General features: G+C 37.6%; 1 protein-coding gene across 16 annotated transcripts in view; it reads right to left on the reverse strand.

Annotated features, from left to right (window-relative positions):
* Positions 1-23081, reverse strand: part of EPHA6 (EPH receptor A6) — an 872277-nt gene that overhangs the window by 50316 nt on the left and 798880 nt on the right. Inside the window, exon 17 of one of the 16 annotated variants that reach the window (XM_072812320.1) lies at positions 6171-6233. The exons of the other annotated variants lie outside the window; for them this stretch is intronic. Coding sequence (XP_072668421.1) covers positions 6201-6233 — 33 coding nt within the window. The 3' untranslated portion in view covers positions 6171-6200. The remainder of the gene's footprint in view (positions 1-6170; positions 6234-23081) is intronic. 16 annotated transcript variants of the gene reach the window in all.

Here is a 23081-nt window from a genome sequence, read left to right on the forward strand (position 1 = left end):
CCGGTTTCTACTGGCCTTGCCGGCCTCCTGGAGCGTCCCCCTGGGTGCTGACCGGCCCCGGCCCTGGGAAGGCCGAGCTCGCCTCCACTCGTGAAGGTCCACCCGCTGCGGGCTCAGCGGTGAAGCCCGTCGCTCCCGGACTCGGGGTCTGCGCTGGGAATGGGAGGATCGGCCTCTCATGTGGCCGTGGAGGGCCCACTCGGCTGGGAAGCAGGGGAATCAGCTCACAATCCAGCACACGCTGGCCCCCGGGGCACAGGGCACGGGTCTCCCACGGCCCGCCCGGAGAGGATGGCAGGGTTCCTGGGCCCACGTCCCGGCGCCGCGTGGCGGCCAGCGAGGAGGCGGCAAGGACAGTAACAAGTTGTTGGCATCGCTTTCCATTCCTCCTTGCCTCGCTTCCATTCCCCACCGGCCTAGATGCCCTGCTTTTGTGCCTCCCAAATAAAGCTTCACCATTTGAAATTCTTTTCTGAGACTCTGTTTTCTGAGACAGTTGCCACAGAATCAATATTTCTGCCTCCCTTGAAAATTGAGGGTATTTATTCTAGTCATATGCAAGTTTTAGACAAAATATATTTAGTTAAATGCTTATCCCAACACGTGTTCTAGAAAATGGTTGCATAAGAGAAATAGAGGCAAAAAGGAATTAATTTCCATATGTTTTCTAGATAATTTTTTGTCTTTTTGTGAGATACCTTTTTTTTTTTTATCCCCCCCTCTAGGCCTTGTATTCTTGCTGAGTTAAGTTTTAACTTCTGTGTTGGATTTGGAAATTGCATACCAGGATCTTTTTTTGCGTATCCTATATTTCTCTATTTACTATCTGGGGCAGTAAAGTGCAGAGAGGTTAAAAGCACAGGCCCTTGGTCACACTGCATAGGTCCACATCCTGCCTCTGTTCCTCAGGAGCTCTGTACCTTCTGGCAATTTTGCTTACCTCACCTCACCTCCACTTTCTTACCTGGGAAGAGGAGATAATCTCAGCATTTTACGGGGCTGTTTGTGCATTAAAGAACAGAATGCATCTACAATGTGTGCAACAGGGCTAAGCTCATATGAGAGTCGTCATTAGTGTTATTTCTTTTTATATTTAGTCTCTGTGCTAAGCATTACAGAATATACTCGTGACAAAACTGTTATTTAAAAATGGGAAGCAATGTGTGATCCCTGCTATGTATTTATCTGTATCAGTAGGGATGGTGTTGTAGCATTTGTTCCCCATTGTAAGAATCTGCTGGGAGCAGGGGGGATAAACTTGTTCTCCACTGGAACACTCTCAAGTATACACTCCTGAAATCTACTTTCCTATGTACATGTGGATGTTCTCCTCCTCGGTGACTAATGTTTCTGTTTTGGGCTCCACGTACGTCAGAAGTCCGAGAATTGGATCCTGTTTTACAACCTATCATGGCATTTTCCTTACTGGCTGTGTAACACTAGGCCACTGAAACTTCTTGAGACTTACTCTGCCCATCTATAAATGGAAGATGATAATCTCTGCAGACTTATTTACTTACCATGAAGCAGTTATTGCCAGCCGCTGGGCCCTCAGGACCAGTGGCCACACAGATGAATAAGGCCTAGATCCTATACTCAGCTTACTTATTATAAGTGAAAACAGTTGCCACTGTTTTCAGACAAAGAGAAGGGAAGTCAGCAAAGGTGTGAAAACTGTCCAGGGTGACATGGCCAGTGACAGTGCCAGATCGGAGACTTGGACCCAGGTCTCTGCCTTCAAACCAGTGCTTTTCCTAGTATATAGTAAATATTGCTCTACTTCTGTCAAAATTCAATGAAGTCCTAAGGATAAAATATTCCATAAATGTAAAGAGCTCTCTATATTAATTTTATTATGTTATTAGCTTGAAATTTACTATTTCACTTTTTTGGGCACTAGAATTTTCTCTTTCAACTTTTGGAGGCAAAAGACAAGTGGGAAATGGAGAGGAGTCTTCAGGTGGCAAAACAGAGTTTTACAAAAAAAACCTTTATGTCAAGAATTAGACTATGAAGCTTCTTGCTTGTCACTAATTTTTGTTGTTGTTGTTGTTGGTTTCTCCTTAAGACAATGACTATTTATTAGTAGATAGATGAATAAAACAAATTTATACCAGCTATTCTTAATGCTTGGTTTTTATTTTAAAAATTCATTGATAATTTCTTTCAATTGGCATGCCAATAAAACTAAGGCCAGGTGCAGTGTATAAGACATGAGAATACTCTTTGAACCTGTTTTGGAAGTGTTTGTGGGAAGTCTTAAGTGGAAGCAGCTTGGGAAGGAGGGCTAGCAGCCCCCTAATGTGTGGGAGAGATTGACACAATGATGGCTGGGGTGCAGAGTGCCCCACATCCTGTCGGCTCAGTCGAGGATATTAGACACCTTGGAAATTGATCACACACCTCCAAACCAAATTGCACACTGACAGGCTGATACTGACTTCATCATGGCCTAACTAGTGGATCCCTGGAAGCAGTCTAGAACAGGTCACCCTATGGAAACTGCACAAATAAATCAGCTGAAGTAAAAACTCCTTTCATGACCCCGAAACATTTCTTGAGGTCTGGAACACATTCATCTTTTCAGGTTTTTACTACTGACATGGGAGACGTATTCACTTATCCCTAGAAGCCATACACTTTCAGATCCTTGTCTTTTAGGTGATAGGAAATGGCCCTTATTTTTGTAAAAGAATATTGTAATTTCTGTCTCTTTCTGTTTTCATTTTAGCCGAGACCCAAAAAGGCCAAGGAGGAAAAAAAAAGTACATAATAAGTATTCTACATTTCAAGACTCTCCTCCTACATTATTATAGCTTTAAAAGGGAGATTAGAAGCAAAAAAACCCAAAATCAATGGTTTTACGACTTGTTGCTCAGTACCTAGATTACTGAGGTAGAACAGGCTGGAAACAATTACTTTTGGAGAATGTAATTGGTGTGTTGCAGCAACCCTCTTGTCAACCTAGCGAGGAACCTTCATAGGAACACCGAAAGAATCCTTATTTGCCGTTGGGAGTTTGGGGGGATACGAGGCATTCGCTTTGAGTCCATGTCAGGAAAAGATTAAAGATGAGACACTGTTCGGTTGGTGTCTGTTTTAATGAGAGAACACTGGTATGCATTTCTAAAGCTGAATTTAGTATTTGGTGCTAATACTAAAGTCTGCAATTTAACATCACAGTCAAAAGTATGCACAGTAAAGCTGTGACCGCCAAGGCTTGAGTTTTGGCTCTCATCTCTGGGTCTTGTAACATTAGGCAAATCCATCTCCCTGTGCTTCGGTTTCTTCAACTGTAAGCCAAGGATAATAATACCACCCTATTCTTTTTGGGAAAGTTTAATAAGTTAATACATGCAGCAGAGCCTGACCATAGTATGCACCCAGCAAAACTTAGTTATTGTCATTATTATTAGTATCCAGCTATGCTTTCTTTCATTGACAACAGGCAGAGGAGTATATTTCCTGTGGATCGGATATGGGATCTTGTGGAATGGGGCCAGCTTTTTTTTTTTTTTAAAGGGACTTTATCCAAAAATGTAACATGACAATAAAGAGGTGAATAGCTGGAAAAGAGAGACTGATGAAATGACCGTAATCTCTAAAAGGCACAGACTATGAGGACATCTTCAGGCAAGAGACATAAAGTAATTGAGAGGAAGTCCCCAAATAACCCATGAACGTATTTCATGAGAAAAAAACGTGTTAGTTTCAATTACCCAGCAAGCTCAGATCTTGATATGAGATCAAGAACATACCAATTAAGTGAAATCTACCCTGCTGCTAACCTATTCTTTTCCCAAACCCGTTCTGACCATGGATGGGTTAGAGACCTGAGCATGGAAGCTGTGAGGAAAAAGCATTAGCTTTTGCAATTGCAATAGAACAAGCAGAGACAGGAAAAATGAAGGTTTGTTTTGTTGTTGTTGTTAAATTTGCAACCGATGGTGTCTGGTTCTTTTCATCAGACAATTTGGTGTCAGATGTTATTTTGTGGCTTTGAATACAGAAAGCTTTAAGAGAATCATCAATTCAACTTGGCAAGTACCTTTTGAGTGTTTAATGTTACAAGGTTCTGTGCAAAAGAAGATGCTATAACAAAAGTGGTCCACTTATGTCCTGAATAAGCTGTCAATCAGCAAGAGGATCATGATATGTTTGGTGGGTTCAGTGACTGGGATATAACACATATATCATTATAGTGTCACCTGTAGATTGTAGACATCTAGGATAACCAGTGGTCTTATAACAGACAGCTTCTTATAAGAAGTTCTCAGCTTTCTTAAAGTAATTAAGTAGAACTAAATCTCTGTCACATGTTTGAAAAAAGGACAAAGGATGACTTCTGGTTTATACTTAACCATCCACTCTGTCTACAGTAATAGTATTTAAATTGACAGTGCTTTTACAACCTCACCTCATGGACTCATCTTTCTTTAGCTTGTTTTCAGTTTCAAAGGACATTTTAATATACCACTGTACATGAGTTCTGGCACTAGAATATCACCAACCCTATTAATCAACTGAATCTCCTTGTGGTTTTCCATGATGGTGTCATTTTTTGAGTAATATGGAATCAGATAATCTCTCACTGATGATGTATCTCACTAAATCACTCTCTGAGTGCTGATAACATAATGACAATAACATATTAGCATAATTCATCATCACATGTACCTTTGCTCTGGGGATGTTTTATTGTAATGTATAATACACTGGCTGTCACTCTAATGATGTATTGCAGCGAGACTTCCTCATGAAAAAAATGCATTTTGATGGAATACTATTCCTATCAGATGGTACTGCCCAGGGATAAACAGTTGAAAAAAAGTTTGACTTCATTTGCTATAGAATTCTGCATGAAGGTCAAAGGCAATACAAATAGTAAAAGATAGTTTGAAGACAACAGGTATCTATCTCTCTGTTATGAAACAGAAAGTTCAATTTTTGGTTCCAAGTAGGTTCAAGCAGGTTTTTATCCCTAGTAAATATTTAATATCCACAGCATCCACACTGTGCAATGGAAGTTTCTGCAGCCTGCAGTACTACTCAGGGAAATGACACTCTTAAACAAGATGTGGAGCTTGCTTGGGGCAGAAGTGAAGTGACTTCCAAGGACAGATTAAAAGTGAATGCAATATATTATAATACTCTTCCTGAAATTTTTCCCCCTTGAGCTACCCCACAGAATATTAGATATGAAAGGGGCTCATAGATATCATCTATTCTGTGACCTAGAGAGAATAAGACTTACTCTAGGACACATGAAAATGAGTGGTAGAGTAAGACTAGAAACAAGGTTTGTTTTTTAAACATATATAACTGTTTCAGTGCTTAATATAAGACAATCAAAGTTAACTGTGGACCATTTACAATTTAAAGAGCTAAAATAAGGTACAAGCGTGGGGCTTATATGCTGAGCACAAAGTTCTTTACTTCAACAGAAGTAAAACAGAAGACCTTCATCAAAACAATATCTACTTGACCAAGCACAACTATAACCATCCACTAGAAAAAACTGATGACAATGATGATGGTGAGGGAGAATAGCTAACACTTAGTGAGCACTTACTCGACTCTGATAGTCATTTTGCAACTATTACCTTATTTTGCCTTTTCAGTTTATTTAAACCCTTGCTATGAAACATGGATTCCAGAAAACAATGGTCTTACATCACACGATCTTAAACCTTATCAACAAAATCCTTGTTCAACAGTAAAAAACACAAGGCTCATATATCCTTGATGCAATCACTGTTGCTGATAATGATGTCCATGAAATCATCCGAGTTATATTTTCCAAACAGTAGAAACAACTGTTCCCCAGAAGACAAGGGGTGATCTTGTTTTATGTATTTTAGAAAAACGGCTTTATTTAATCATATACTGTTGCTGCTGATCCCGACCTCTGAATTTTCCTGCCAACAATTTATGTGACTCCTTGTTTAGCTGATGCTGTTTAGCATCTTCCCGGGATGCCTAATTTAAATGATAAGGCGCCCACACTGGCAGATCCTCTGTATCTCCTTATGTTCTGTGTAGGGCAGAGCACTTCATATGTGCTCAATCTTCTTTACAAATGCCTATCTCACTGAACCAGACAGAATTTTCCTCATTTGCCTTCTTTATTATTATCAGGCCATCAGAGAGCCCTGACAAGGGCCACTTACCAACCACACATGTCAGTCTCTGAGTCACCATCATAGCTGCAATGTAAAATATTCCAGCTGACCCTAAGAAACATAAATATTACAGCTTTTAATATCTCAATAAATGCTCATAATGCTTTCCTTATTTCTAAAGGTCAGGTAACCACTGGTAATGGTGGAGTGCACAGAGGACAATGATCTATTGGGTAAAAGCACTTTTATATGTGATTTTATGAAGAGACTGCCCACACGTATTTTTTTAATTTGAAAAACAACAGGGTAGAAAACTGAGGTCACTGATAACGGAACTATAGTAATCTGAGTATGAATGGAAAAGCATAATGTTTCAGAAAAGTTTTTCAGCAACTTTGGGCTAGTATGAAAAGATGTCACTGCAAATCAAAAGCAAACAAGTCACACACAGAGATGTTTCCGTGCTTTTTAAAGGCATTGTAAATCACATAAATTATTCAGAAAATGGCAGTGAGGTCTAGTAGAATGCCTGAGCTAAGGATTCAGCACTGAAGGGTCAATCGGTTTAGGACAAGAATGGCCTTTTTGAAATTTATGGCATATCTGGCAACTCTACCATAAAAAGACTAGTGTCAGGAAAAACAAAACTAAAAATTAAAAAAAAAAAACAAAAAACAAAAAACCCAGCACCAAAATCTTGTTTGTGAAATGCCCTCCAAACATTCTTTCAAAAATTCTGATCAAATACCGATCATTTGCAAAAGGTTTACTATGTATACCAGAAGTGCTTCTTAATAATCTATCATTGAAAAAAACATAAAGAATAGGGGAGTTCATTCTATTCAGCCAGCAAACTTTTGCATAATTATTAAGAACAAAAGAAGGAAAGACAGATGAAAATAATTTAACAAATTTACTAGAACACAATCTAAGTAAAAAGGAAATTCCCACACAAGGAAAATGTGCTGACAATGGATTCAATGTTTTATAGTATCAATTCTCTCAACTTGGGAATGGAGGGGGGGGGTGTATAAAATTCTTAGGGCTATTCCCACTGTGGAAGTCTCTCCATAACACCTTTGCCATCAAAATAAAATCCAATCCAAGCAAAGATCATGATTGTTGGACAAAGCACGAAACCAGAAATCATTTCCTCAATTCTGTGAATTATTCCTATGGCTGCTCTTCTCTGGTTTTAAGGACATGGTCTTTTTTTTTTCAAAACAAGTTTGTATGGTTAAAAGTTCAAAGTAAGTATATAAGAAAGGGCTAAAAGTGAATTTTCTCCTTTTTTTTTTGCTCAGGATGTCATGTGGTTTGTGCCCTTCCAAACCTAGTCACAATCATATCAATGTTAATTAACCACTAATGCTTCAGTGGATATTTTAGTGCAAGAAGATAAATTGTTATATGAATTGGGTATCAGAGTTATTAGAGTATGAAATTCAAATATATACTTTTCCTTAACCAAGAATTTTATAATATCTGACGCTTGGAGGTATTTTAGTTTTGAGTATATGTATTTGTATAAAAGTCACCAACCCTTCCCTTAATCACACCCATATGATTTAATTTATGAGATAATTTACCAGGCTTTTTATGTGTAATTCAGGCAGAAAACAAACCAACAAAAAAATAAAACAGACTAAAAGAGTATTCCATTTTGACTCTAAAAATTAAGCCATGTTGCAAGGGACCCACAATATCCTAAACAATCTTGAAAAAGAACAAAGTGGACTCACACTACTAGATTTTAAAACTTATTATAAAGCTACAATAATTAAGACACTATGATACTATCATAAAAGTAAGATACATCCATCAATGGAATAGAATTGAGAGATCAAAAATAAATGATCATGAATAAGTATTTATGTTTAGTTGATTTTCGACAAAGGGGTTGAGACTCAATGAGGAAAAATAGTTTTTCAATAGTGTGGGACAACTAAATATCCACATTTACAAGAATGAAGTTAGACATCTATCTTACACCACATACAGAAATTAATGCAAAGTGAATCACAGAACCAAATGTAAGAGCCATACCTATAAAAATCTTAAAAGAAAACAAACACAACAACATATCTTTGTGACCTTGGGTTAGGCAATGATTTCTTAAACACAATACAAAAAGCAGAAGTGCTTGAAGAAAAAGAGATATGTTTAACTTCACAATAGTTGAAACCTTTCTTTTTTTTTAAGATTTATTTATTTTTTTGAGCGAAAGAGAGAGAGAGAGAGAGAGAGAAAGAGAGTATGGACAGGGGGAGGGGCAGAGAAAGCAAGAGAATCTCAAGTAAACTTCCCACTGAGTGGGGAGCTTGACGTGGGGTTTGATCTCATGACCCTGAGATCATGAGTTGAGTCAAAGTCAAGAGTCATGCTCAACCGATTGAGCCACTGAGGCACCCTGAAGCTTTTGTGTTTCAAGTACCACCATCAGGTTAGTGATAAGACCACTTATAGAATGTAAAATAATATTTGCAAATGACATATCTGCTAAGGTAATTTTATGCAGAAAATATAAAGAACTCTTACAATTCAATTATACAAAGACAACTTGATTTTAAAAATGAGCAGAGGATGTAAGTACACATTGTTCTAAAGAAGATACATGAATGGTTAATAAGCACATGAAAAGATGTTCAACATCATCAGTAATTAGGGAAATGCAAGCCAGAGTCATAATGGGATGCCACTTTGCACCCAATAGAATGGCTATAATCAAGAAAGCAATAACGATGTTGCTGAGGATGTATTGAAATTTGAATCCTCATCCACTGCTGATGGAATTGTAAAATGGCACAGCCACTCTGGAAAATAATTTGGCAGCTCCTCAAAAAGCTAAACATAGAGTTACCATGTTTAAGTCTACTATGACCCAACAATTTTACATCTAGGTATATATCCAAGAGGAATGAAAACATATGTCTACTCTTAAAACTGTATACAAAAGTTCATAGCAGCATTATTCATAATAGCCAAAGGGTGGAAACTCAAATGTCCATTACTGATGATGGGCTACCAATGTGGTATATCCATACAATGGACTATTATTAGTCAGTAATAAGAAGTGAAGTATTGATATATGCTACAACATAGGTGAAATTGGAACACATTATGCTTCATGAAAGAAGCCAGTAACAAAAGCCACATACTGTATGCTTTCATTAGTATGAAATATCCAAAACTAGCAAATATACAGAGATAGAAAGCAGACTTATGGCTGTCTAGGGCTGTGGATAAGTGGCACGGGATGGGGAGTGAATGCTAATGGATTAGGGGGATTTCTCTTGGGGATGATGAAGATGTTCTAAAATTAGATTATGGTGATCATTGCACAACTCTGTCAATGTATGAAAAATTACTGACTTGTATATTTTATTTATTTATTTTTTTAATTTTTATTTATTTATGATAGTCACAGAGAGAGAGAGAGAGAGAGGCAGAGACACAGGCAGAGGGAGAAGCAGGCTCCATGCACCGGGAGCCCGATGTGGGATTCGATCCCGGGTCTCCAGGATCGCGCCCTGGGCCAAAGGCAGGCGCCAAACCGCTGCGCCACCCAGGGATCCCTGACTTGTATATTTTAATGCATGATCTTTGTGGTATATAAATTATATCTCATTAAAGTTGTTAAACAGAACACTGCAATATGAAGACTGACTCACTCAGCTCCTGGAATGAGGTGCTGAGTTTCCAGTTGCTCATTTGCAGCCCAGAGTGGAATGCTAGGTTGGAGGCCGAACTTTTACCTGGAGTCATTGCTATGAAGATACCTGGTTACCTTTCTCACAGGTCCCACCTCTCAAAGCTGGTATGCAAAAAACAAAAGCAAAAACAAACCAAAGCCAAATCCAGAACCAAAATAATAATAATAATAATCCTAGTCTCCAGAAGAAAATTAATTCTTGTATGTCTAGCCAAAATCACAAATGTTTTTCAGCCCATCATTCATTTTCATGAAATTGAACATACATCTTACTATGGCACTGGAAGGACCAACTGTTGGCTGTACCATATTTCCTGGGACTTGTGAATAAGCCAGACATCACAGATGTTTGAGTGAACACATACCATTTGGCCAATCTCTAACACAAACATCAAAGTTTACTATTTATTCTGTGTACTTTCATATGACTTCATAAGGCCACATTATCTGCAGATGGTACTATTTGGCAAATTACATTTACTTCAAAGGATATTTGTTGTTATGAGTTTAATGCATTCAAACTAAACCAACAATTTTTAAATCTTTTGATTATTTAAAGTTACAAACTATTACAGCAAATATATGGTATGTCAAATTTCACCAGGAAAGAGAACTTTGAAAAATTAAAAGTAAAACTATATATAGCATTTAAAACTTGATTTAATCTATGTTTGGTTTACTCAATGAATAATAACAAATTTAAATATACAGAAAATATTTTAACATCTTCAGTTAGGACAGAAAGTAGGGTTCTGTTTTGGATTAAAGGAGACAATGTATGATTTCACTCATATGTGGAATTTAAGAAACAAAACAGATGAACAAGGGAAAAAAAAGAGAGAGGCAAATCAGAAAAAAGACTCTTAACTATAGAGAAAAAACTAAGGGTTGCTGGAGTGGAGGTGGGCAGGGGGATGGCTGATGGGTATTAAGGAGGGCACTTGTGATGAGCACTGGTGTCAGTAGATAAGTGATGAATCACTAAATTCCAGTCCTGAAACTAATATTACACTATATGTTAACTAACTAGATTTTAAATAAAAGCTCAGAACAACAAAAAGGAGCTTTATTATATTTATTTTAATGAAAAAAATTTAAAGAAATAATTATTTCTTTCTCATATTTAGAAGTAGGGCAAAGCACAAGTTAGTTTTCTAAAAAGTTATAATCTCACTTAGAAAAGAAGTATACTTTTTTTTTTTTTTTTAAAGTGATAATGTTGGGATGCCTGGGTGGCTCAGCGGTTGAGCATCTGCCTTAGCTCAGGGCATGATCCTGGGGTCCTGGGATCAAGTGCCACACTGGGCTCCCTGCATGGAGCCTGCTTCTCTCTCTGTGTCTCTGCCTCTCTCTGAGTCTCTCATGAATAAATAAATAAAATATTAAAAAATAAAGTGATAATGTCATCTGGAAAAGAACCATATTATTAGGTGGTTTATAACAATATAAATAAATTATGGTAGAAACACATACTATCCTTTGATCTAAATGGAAGTCACGAAAGATAAATAGAAGCAAAAAAGCATGTATCAAATAACGGAAGAAATATACCCACAAAAATAAAGGTGTTTTGAAGCACGCTGAAATACATGACTAGAAATCACTGGTAGGGGCACCTGGGTGCCTCAGTCGGTTAAGTGTCTGACTCTTGGTTTCTGCTCAGGGTCTGATCTCAGGGGCCTGATCTCAGTGTCCTTGGGTCGGGCTCCATGCTGAGCGGGGAGTGAGCCCCAGCTTCTCTCTCCCTCTCACTGTGCCCTCGGGCACCCCTGCCCACACCACGAGAAGAATATGCCCGAGACAGCTGCCCCTTCAGCCTGGGACCAGGAATGAGAGATGTGGAGCAACCCTGAACCTACTGAACATTTTAAGCAGAGCTGCCACATCTGGCCTGCAGCCTCATGAGTGAGAAATAAAGGCTTGTTTTAAACCGCTGAAATTGTTTTTTCAGTGTGGGTGGAGGGAGAGGATTGCTTATTATGCACCATTACTGTAAAACCAGCTTTCTTTTTTTTTTCCTGAGCTTTCCAGAATCCTGAAAACTGCAGAAATCTTGTTAATATTTCAAAAGAATTATACAGCATCTGCTTTAAAAGAAACTATGTGGAAAGATGTACCTCAAGCCCGGAAAGAAAATACAGTACAGAATAACTGAATTCAGGATCCTTCCTCAACTGTCCTCAGAGTCTTATTCTGAAACAGGGAATATGCTCATTATATTGCATTATATTATGATCTCTGAAAACTTAAGATGAAACAAAATACTTGCTTCCAGTTTGAACTTCTTGAAAATGCTAACACTTTGGCAGACCTCATCATAGCCACTGTGTCCACTAATATTTTAGTAACTCCAGAACCACCTGTACACTTCTACACAGAAAACTGAAGGCACAGATTGAGATAAGACCATTGTAAACGCAGCACAAATGTTACCTTTGTTCTTTGCAGTGAAGGACCTATGGCAGACTTAAACACATGAAGCACTTGAAAAAGATGTAATTGAAGAAGAAAGCAAAATAAGGCCTCTGACATTAAGAATGGAGACAGGATATCACGGCCATAATTAAAGTTTGGAAAAATCACTTTTTATGAGCAGGAGAGACATTGCAGGGGAAAGGACTTTCATTTGTCCTCTTCATGCACCATAAGAGACAAAAAGCCTGACACACAAATCATTGCAGGTGAAGTACAAGTAAGAGTTTCTGCCAGATGGCTGTAAACAACTCTCAGAACCAGAAGAGTCAGACACAGAATTTTCTCCACAAAATATGGGAGATTTTGTTTTTGTTTTTGTTTTGCTGTGCCACAGGTAAACAATGTATACCCTAAAGCCAATGAAGGTAGGAAGATATTTACTAACAGATGCCAAAGAATATGGAATCCAAGATCCAGTGTTCCCGGATGGTTTATAAATGTATCTCTTTACTATAATTTTGAGTGATTTCAGGGAAAACATTTGAAATCTTATCTAGGCATAAGGCGATAGGCACCATGTATCAGTATAAACAAATGTGGGTACAAAAGCCAGGAAAGATAGTGTGTGTCAATGGTAAACATAACAGTGAATGAAACCAAAAGGCCTTGTGCTTTAGAGAGATGTTAATAAATTCACAGGCGGAGAGCTGTAATAAACACATCCTGGCAAATTATAGTCTGGTCCTGCCCCTATAAAATCAGGCATATGTTTGGAGTTTGAATTTCAAAAGACTTCCAGTATGTCTCATTGAATCTTATATTGCATTTGTGCATATCATTGACGGCTGTGATGGTGAATTCCTTGGAGACAGAGGACAGATCTCATTTCTGTTTATCGCTCCAATTCCGAATACCTGCCATCTACCAGGAACACAAAATATTTAGGTGAAAGACAATATGGAAGTACTGGGGAAAGAGGAGAGATGGGAGACGAAAGGAAGAGGGGAAAAAAAGGAAGGGCAGGTTGGATGGGCGGATAATGATCATTAGCATTGAGTCCTCACAGCTATTATTAGATGCCCAATAGATAGCCCTTAATCTGCAGATAATTCCTTCCTCCAGTCAGTGTGAGAGGAGTTTCCTCCCCTGATCTTTCTCCATGAAACTGATGTGATGACACATCATAAATGAATAACTACATTCATTTTTAACTTCTGAATGTGCTTTAGAACTGTTGAATAAATGTAATGATTGAGAGTATATAGGCTATATTGCTCATTAAACTAGAGAATGTGTAGATCTTGCTTGTATTACTTGTCATAATTTTTTAGCAAGAATATAAATCTTGGGATAATACCATTTTCTATTCCAGAGCTTAAGGATTTACCCAAGAATGTTCATCCAAGGAGGTGGAAGCAAAGTGGTTAAGCTTGTCGGCTCCGGAGCTTGTATTTGAATCATAACCTTGCATTTTACTATTTGTATAGTTTTTGGCTAGTTACTTAGTTTTCTCCACGCTTCAGTTTTCCTCTATGTTGACTAAGTGAGAATAGTACTGCGGTAATCATTATCGGCTATTTGCAAATATCTTTCTTCTTCTAGGTAAATGGAGAGAGAGACTGTTTTTGCCCATTTCTTTTAAGTCAGGCATGGCCACGTGACTTGCTTCGGTCAACAAAATTTAAGTAGTAGTGATGGGTATTACTCCCAGTCAAAGCTTTTAAGAATCAATATGCTATTTGACATTTTCTTCCTCATTGTTATAGTGACTGGAGATATTCCAGGTGGTGGAGGCCCTGTTATACTAAGTCTCCATGTGACAAAAAAAAAAAAAGGAGCACAATTTCTAACCACAGCATATGAAAAGGGGAGAGACAAGTGAACTTTCATTGTATTAAGGCCACTGAGATTTGGAGGGTTATAGGTCACTGCTGCATTATAAAGCCCATTCTGCTCCGATACAGAACTTCACTGAGTTACTGTAAATACATTTAAATGAGTAAAAACACATGCAATGTCTTTTAAAAGCATTCCATAGGAATTAGCTATTATCCTCATCTTAGGCTGTTGCTGCATTGGAATGGCATACCCATTACCCATTAGCTGCATATTTGGCTACATAACCTCCTCACCTCTTCTTTTGGCAATAGTTTTATAATTCTATAAAGAGAATAAAAAGGAAATTTATTTTCCCTAGCATGGTTGTTGAAATTTGGCCTTAGTAGTAGTTTAGAAAACATTTCTTTCAGTTCCATAACTCTCTATGGGTGTTATCATGTAAAGTTTTGTGATGGCTGCTAAACTTAAGAAAACCTATCAAGTTTCTCTAATATATTAACTATTATAGGAAAACTTGTTCTTAGCAGTACATGCAATAGAATTATATCCTATAAAAAAGGAATGCTGATAAACTCTGTTTTGTGAAACATCCATTAAAAGTGAAAGAAAGGTATCTGTTGTGTGTGTGTGTCTGTGTGTGTGTGTGTGTGTGTGTATATATATATATATATATATATATATATTTTTTTTTTTTTTTTTTTTTTTAAGTAAACTCTCCTCCCAGTGTGGCCTCAAGCTCATTGCCCTGAGATCAAGAGTTCCATGCTCTACTGACTGAGCCAGCCAGGCACCCCTCAAATATATTTTTGACAGGAGATAATTTCTATTCTGATTGGACTTTGATAAGAACTGAATGTTTAAAATTTTTACATATCTGGTGATTGAAAAAAATTGAAAAAAATTTTAAATGTAGTACAGACCGGTTTCTGGTTTCTTCCCTTTCAATTTTTCTCTTTTGCTATTAACATTCTTTCAGGGCCAGGTACTGTAAGGTATGTTTAATCATGACAATGATTCTGGCCCTGCACCTTTGTATGATCTTGCAGTGATTCAGTATGGGGTGGGTGGAGGGGTATTTCTGGAAACCATTCCTAACCCAGGTGGCTAGCAATAACATCACCATATGTGGAAATGACTGAGAAACACATGAATATATCCCATTGAATTAAAAACAAATGTATCCCCAACTAAACTTTCGGTAACTGAATTCCCAAAATACTCATGGTTACTCCAAGCACTAGGAGAAATGTTATGGAAGGTAGGCCAGTCAGAGTCAAGTCAGCGATTTTAACCAACTCCAGTTAATGTAACTTAGTTGTGCAAGTTTTATGATAGATGATCATAAGAACACATTTCTATAGCTCTTCTTAGGTTCTTCTTATAAGGAACCCCTAAAGCTAAAGCTTTGTTAACATCTCATAAATGCTTTTCGATTCTTATGGATTGAATATTCTTATATTCATTCATTCGTCTGTTCATTAATTGAAAAGTATTTACCGATTATCTAACATGCACTGAACATACAAATGTATGAACTAGCATCCATCCCCAGTGGGCACACACTTTCATGGAGAGGTGGCCATGTGTATAATGAGCAGTAAATCTGGGAAGTAGCAGATACTGTTTAATATCTATCCAATAAACATTCACCAAACTATTTATTCTCTTTGAGCTGAACCAGAATTGTGTTGGGTGATTCACCCTATTCCACAAAATCATGTTCACAAAACCATTGGTTGGGAATTCTATGCTCTTCCTGCTATTGATTTAGGAATGGGCATGGGCCAATGTGATGTGAGGCAAAGTCAGCTGAAGGCTTCTGGGAATGCTTAGTGAACAATTCCTCTTCCTCTGGCTAAAATAGCCGCAGCCACTTGCAACCAGAAAGAAAGCTAAGCAGAACACACAGGGGCAGAGCAGTAATGTGGAAAGAGGTACATAAGGCATTTTGTGGCATTGGTGAGCCGCCCAATTAGTCAACCTTCAAGCTACCCTACCCCTGGACTGACAATGCTTCAGGGAATTTAGAATTCAAAAAGAAAAATTTTAATAAGCTAGAAAACTTCAAATTAAACCGTGACAAGTTTTTTTTTTTTTTTCCAGCTACTCCTCTCTCTGTAAATTGGTAAAGTTTCATTTTTCATTACTTTAATTCTGGTCCAAATATGAAAAGCAACGAAATGCCTCAGAGGGTGATTTGATTATCCTTTTTATAGTTACTACATCTGCACTAATGTTTTGGGGGTTATTATGCTGTTTATTTTCTATAATTTTTCCCAATTAACAGTTATTACCAGGAGCTATCTTTGCTGAATGAATGTTACTGCATACATCAGAGAACGTGTAGTGACATAAGGCAGATGACTACAGAAAAGCTGTTTTATACAATGGTCAGGCACTGAAATATCACCTGAATTCAATTAAAATTGTACATATTCACAAGAGCACTGTGTCAATAAAGGCTGGCTTCTCTGATAGTAGGAGAATTTAGCTTAATTAAAAATTGTATTTTAATTGTATTAATATTAATATTAATTAATTAATTAATATTAATATTAATTAATATTCTAAGACTTCTTTTTTCTCAAAAGGGAAAGAGATTTTTCTAAAGGGTTCTGACTGAAAAATGCAGGTACAGCCAATAAAAATGGTATCTGGGAGGGTGCTATAATAAGTTTATATAAATCTTGTAAAAATTAAAAAAAAAATAAATCTTGTAAAAATGCACTCAAAATGGAAGGGGAGATTTCGCTGTTTGTTATTAAGATGTAGTCAGGTTATAGCCAGTTGCTGACATTTGTTACATCTTCCGTTGTAACTAAATTTAGTTGTACATAGGTGGGTGAGCTCCATGTTTTTAAATTCTAACAGTCCAATATGGGAGAACGGATTTTTGTTTTGAACAACTAGTAGTGACAGACAAACTATCCACCGTGTATACAGATGATAAGTCAAGAGGAAAATGAGCTCTTATATAGTTTTTCAGTGTCCTTCACTGGAAAAAAGAGCCATGTGACATGTGTGGTGTGCACAGTGGGCTTCCGTGTTAGTGTTCATGCTGCTGGAAAATGTATTGCTTGAACTGAATGCACCCTCTATTGAGCACAAATGATTCAACCACAACTTAATAGGGAGATCATTACCTTGGCAAAAGAATTTTCAAGATAAGCAGTGAGGAATCAGAGTCGACAGAGGAAATTGAGACGTTACTCGCTTGGCATTATAAAATTGTATGGCAGTATAGATAGATATTGATTGTCCTTTATGTCGATAAGTAGAAGAGTCAATAAAAAAAAAAAAAGCATGCTTTAGGTGGGTTGTAAATACTAACACTGCTAGATATCCTTAATCCCTGGGGATTATTTACTTTCCTGAAATCATTTTAGTTGTAGCTTCCAATGGTGCTCTGCAAAATGATCTATTGGGGGATCAGAGTTGAGATGTTTCACCATTATCTCCACTCCTTCGACCTGTTTCAAGTCATGATGTCTTTCATCACATCATTCCCCTCCCTCTGATAGATCAGAGTTGAATATGAGAGTTGGGTACCGACACACAGCCTACCAGGTAATCTGAGAAGTAATCTATGTTAGAAGGAAACAAACAGATGATTAATTTAAATCATTGAATTAGATGTACTGATCATTATTAAGAAACATTTTGGCTGCTTTTTGCTCTGAAGAGTCCGTGGGTGATGCTCCACACACCTGCACAATTAGCTATTAAAAACTTTCAACTGCCAGGCATATTTGTGAAGCTGAGAAGGTTTATATGATGGCTATAACAAGTCTTTTGATTACTAGAGGCCAAATAGATTTTTTAAATGACATATGTAATTTTTTTGTTACAGATGATTCAAATTTTACAGAACTGTACAGAATAAAACATATTAGCTCCTCTCCCATCAGTAACAACTACTAAAAAAAATAAGTCACAACTGTTGAGCTTGGTGAGCATCATACCAACTCTGCTCCAGCGTATTTTGCTTCTTCATTTCAAATGTAGTATTTCATTCAAAACAGATCAGTGCATCTGATATCTGAGTAGCTTAAAAAGCCTTTGCAAGTCACAGATTCATTCATTCCATAAACATATGCAAATATATATAGTATTATACTCAAATCTAAAATTTTCAATATGCTTTTAATTTTTTTCTTTTAACAATATGTTTTGGAGATCTTTCCAAGTCAATCCATTAAAGTCTGCTTCATTATTCTTAATGTCAGCATAGTACTTCATAGTATGAATGTATAATTATTGCCATTCACAGCACCATGGATGGAAGCTAGAGAGTATTATGCTAAGAGAAGTAAGTCGGAGAAAGACAAATACCATATGATTTCACTCATATGTGGAATTTAAGAAGCAAAATGAACAAAGGAGAAAAAAAAGGAAGAGAGGCAAACCTAGAAACAGACTTAACTATAGAGAAGAAACTGATGTTAGCAGAGGGGAAGTCGGTTAAAGGGATGGGTGAGATAGGTAATGAGGATTAAGGAGGGCACTTGTGACGAGCACTGGGTGTTGTATGGAAGTGTTGAATACACACTTATTAATTTAAAATTCCTGTGTTGGGGGATATTTAATTTAGTTTCAATTTTTCTCTATTACAAACAATGCTGCTCTCCATACCCCATATGCAATTCTTTGTTCTCATATGAAAGCATTTCTGCAGAGTCCTCGTTAGCTAAGAGTTGCAAATTGAAATTTTGAGATACTGCCAAATGCTCTTCAAAACAGATTTATCAATTTATACTCCCACCAATAGTGTATGAAAGTGCCTATTTCCATTTATCACTGCCAGCTCTGAATATTATAAATCTTCTAAATTTCTGCCAGTACTGTGGTTGAAGATACAATCTTGTTGTTTTAGTTTGCATTTTTCTGATCACTGGTGAGGCTGAACAAGTTTTCATATTTACTGTCATTTGTATTTTATCTTCCACGAATTGTTCTTTCTTTTCCCAATTTTTTCTATTTGGCTATTTGCTTTTTTCTTTTGACCCATGAACCAAATGTCTCATTGCTTTTGTCTTTACCTACTTAATTTGCCTTTTGTTAATTCTGATGCTGATTCTGTATATTTTCCCATGCATATGTGTGGTAAAGCAGTTATAAAAAAATGCTTAATATGGCACCTGCTGGCCATATTAAGCATGGGTGGCTCAGTTGGTTAAGCATCTGTCTCAGATCCAGCCCTGCTACAGGGTTCCCTACTCAGTGGAGAGTCCGCGTCTCCCTCTCCCTCTGCCCCTTGCCCACTTGTACTCTCTCTCTGGCTCTCTCTCTCTTTCTCTCTCTCTCAAATAAATAAAATCTTTTAAGAAGATGTTTAGCAGATTTTCATTACAAAAGTGAAACTACAAAGACTTTTTACTTCCTCATTTTTGTATAAAGTACTTTTAATTTCATGTCTCCTTTCATTTAAACCCTTCAATGTGCAATATAAAAAACCCACTTCAGTGTGCAAATATTTGGACACTGAAATGTAAACAAACCATGACAATGTAATTAAAGTCATGGTCTCTTTATTTTTAGGTTCAGTGCCTTTATCCGAAATTACTAAAATCGCTGAGAAGTTGGGGAACCCAACCATTTTTCACTTTCACACTTGTCACTCAGCCACACTCAAGTACCTCTGCGGCAAACAGGAGATATATAAAAATACTCATGTTATTAGATGTCTCCTTCAAGGAACTGGGAGTCTAACCAGAGAGACAGCCATGTACACACTCGTATAGAGGTCCCAGTGAACATGGGCCAGGTTCAGTGTGCCCACGTGGTACACTCGAGGGCCCAGCCTGCCAGAAGTCTGTTTCTACATGGGGATCTCTCTCAGAGAAAGCACAATACAGGGTAAGGAAGTGAGCATTATGAGACTGATGTGCTAAATGAATTCTCAGCCATCAGAGAATGGAGGCGAGTCTGCGTATATTGTGCCTGTGGCTGTAATTTCTTGGTCCATTCCCACCATTGGGTTTATATTTGAGTTTTGGCAGACTTGAGCAGGGACGGAGGAAGAGGGGCTAAAAGTCAAAATGACAGAGCTATTTTATCAAAACTCTACAAGACGTCAAAGATACAAGGATGCGAGTACTTTGGTAGCTTCGCAATCCAGTGTAACTCTGAAGAAGTCAAAGTAACTCCTCCAACCATTTCACAACAGTAGATCATGCAGCACCGATTTCCCGCAACAGAGGCCCCTGAAAATTAATTGCTGGTGTAATAAGTAAGGCAAGTACACGAGCCCACAGTCAAATAAGTTCTTGTCACAAAGGTTTAAACAGGTGTCTTCATGTTGAGCCTTCTGAGGGCCTTTAATAAGTTAACGCGCCTTGGTGAATCGGCAACAGAGAACAGGCAACCAAAATAACTTAAAAACAGACCCTCTTTTGGGTTTCTGGGGAAGCATTTATCAAAGAAAGATGTTTTGGCCTATTCAGGGTTCTGGTACCTCTGTGGTACGTGCCACAGATTCCCCTCTATTCACACTCAAGACAAGATGAAGGTAAAAACCAAAATAGCTGAGGTTATTTACTCTTAGGTGTATTTAAGGGCAAGTGATTGACTAGGGACTGAATTAAACATCTAATTATACTCCAGTTAATGATTCTTTCATTTAGCATGTGCCATATTATAGTACATTAATCAGGCGTGAGATACTTGGCATTACTTTTAAACAGTTTTCTGCGACCTTGTTGATCATGCCCACCAGTGCCACAGAATGCACTTCCCATATATCAAGCACTTTTTCTTCCCTCTGTCACGGCTCCTCTCTGCACTCTTCCTTTTTAAAATTTTCCCAGAAAGCTCTGGAACTTTTCCTTTACACCTCTATTTTTTCCCCCTCACATCTGTGCTGCAGCGATGCTGTTGGCTCTATACTAAGAATACACCTAGAATTGGCTCACTTGTAGTCACCTGCATTTTTCTTTTAAACTCCGTCAAATGTTTTAGAATGTGGAGAAGGTAGTCTCCCTTTTGCCTTTTCAGTTGAAAGACCACAGGCTGACATTCATCATAACAATAGAGCACTTCTGATGTAAGGTTCAATTTCTCTATGTATCTACACATTCCTGAAGTTCAATAAAAAAAAAAAAAGATTTGATGGAATAAATTACTTTTTGTTTTTGACAGATATATAAATACATATTCAGAGATTCTAGAGAACAAATGTTTCAGATAAAGTTATCACCGTATGTGACATAAAAGGAATTCTGAACTTATGCTGAAGTTAGGTTTTGGTCTCTAGAGTCCATGTACATTCTTTGGGATGTCACTTAATGTTGGATTTTGGTTGCTCTCTAAACTTTCCATCCAAGGCCTGCGGATTTTGTTTAACCATAAAACTAGAACTGAAGGAGGTCTCTGATTGCTTTCTGCTGTTCTTGTTGTGAATTAAATGAGTAACAATGTACTGCTATTGCTTAGTTTGTCTCCTGCCAAGCAGAGGCCCCAGAAATGTGATTTGCCTTGGTTGGGAGCATGAATCCCCATATGGCTGTATGTCTTGATATATTAGAATCCTGCAAAGTTCTAATTGCTCATGTAATTGCACCCCCAAATTCTGATGCACACCCCTGCCTCCTGGCTGAGAACTGATGGAGTAAGTAGGAAATGGTTGTGCCCTAGCCTGCCAGTAGTCTTCTAATAGATGGGAAAAGAAGGAGACCCACCGGCTTACAAGGCCATGGTTTCAGAGATGTGCTTTAGGTGACAGTGCTAAACAACAAACACAGTGGCTTGCTTCAGCAAATGGTTTCCTTGTCTCCTTTTAATTGAATAGTCAGTTATTAGACCCAAATAACCTAGCTTCTTAAAGTGGTTGCAATAAGCAGAAGCCATTGTACTGTACTTTTCAAAGACTTGATTCAAACTCCGTAATTTGATTTTCCTGATTCCTCTAGGTCACAAGGGCTACAACACTTGCAGAAACCAGCAGAAGGTGGTCCTAATGGAAATTTGTTTTCATCCTCTTTCAGCTGAAGATGCAGAATATGGGTCTACTAATTAATAAAACGATCAGATAAATTATCTTACTGCCTACAAAAGGAAAGTGACTTTCTTAGAGCAAGAAGTCCCCAGATATTCTTAAAAACCGCATGCTCAAATGGATAACACCGAATTGCTGATAGGAAATATGCTGTAACTATTTCTTACATGAGCATGTTATGAAGCCTTAGTAAGAGAGCCGGTGTGGATCAATGTAGCTTTATTAAAATCCTTAGGTGAGTAGCAGAATTGAGACAATATGCACTTGGTTGGAATGCAGGTCCTGGTACTTAGAAAGAAGCACAGCATTGTTAATATGCTTCCATTACCATCCACACAGACATTATTTCCTGGGCAATGAGTCGCTACCTAATCATCTAGGTTTTTATTTTTCTTGGTATAGTGTTGTGCTTAGCTTGTAGGTTTCCTTATGTTTTTCTGCATACACATCAAGTATCGGTCTTTCTTAGAAAATGATGCTTTTTCCCCTGGAATATGAATATATATATATATATATATATATATATGTATATATATAATTGAAGTGAAGTTGATATACAATACTAGTTTCAGGTGTACAATACAGGAATTTGACATTTATGCATGTTGTGAAATGATCACCATGATAAATCTAGCCACCATCGGTCACCACGCAAAGTCATTACAATATTATTGATTATATCCTCTATGTTGTACATTACATTCCTGTGTCTCAGTTATTTTATAACTGGAAATTTGTGACTTTTAATCCCCTTCTCCCTGTTGCACCCAATTCCCTACACCTACCCCTCTGGCAACCACCAGACTGTTCTCTGTATCTGTGAGTCTGTTTCTGTTTTGTTTTGTCTTTTTTTTTTTTTTCAATTCCACACAGAAGTGAGATCATGCCACATTCATCTTTCTCTGTGACTTATGTCACTTAGCACAATACCCTCAAGGTCCATCCATATTGTCATTTGTGGCAGTATTTCATTCTTTGTTGTGGCTGAATGGTATTCCAT

Source organism: Canis lupus, chromosome 35 (genome assembly GCF_048164855.1).
Source record: "Canis lupus baileyi chromosome 35, mCanLup2.hap1, whole genome shotgun sequence".
Classification (NCBI taxonomy): Eukaryota; Metazoa; Chordata; class Mammalia; order Carnivora; family Canidae; genus Canis; species Canis lupus.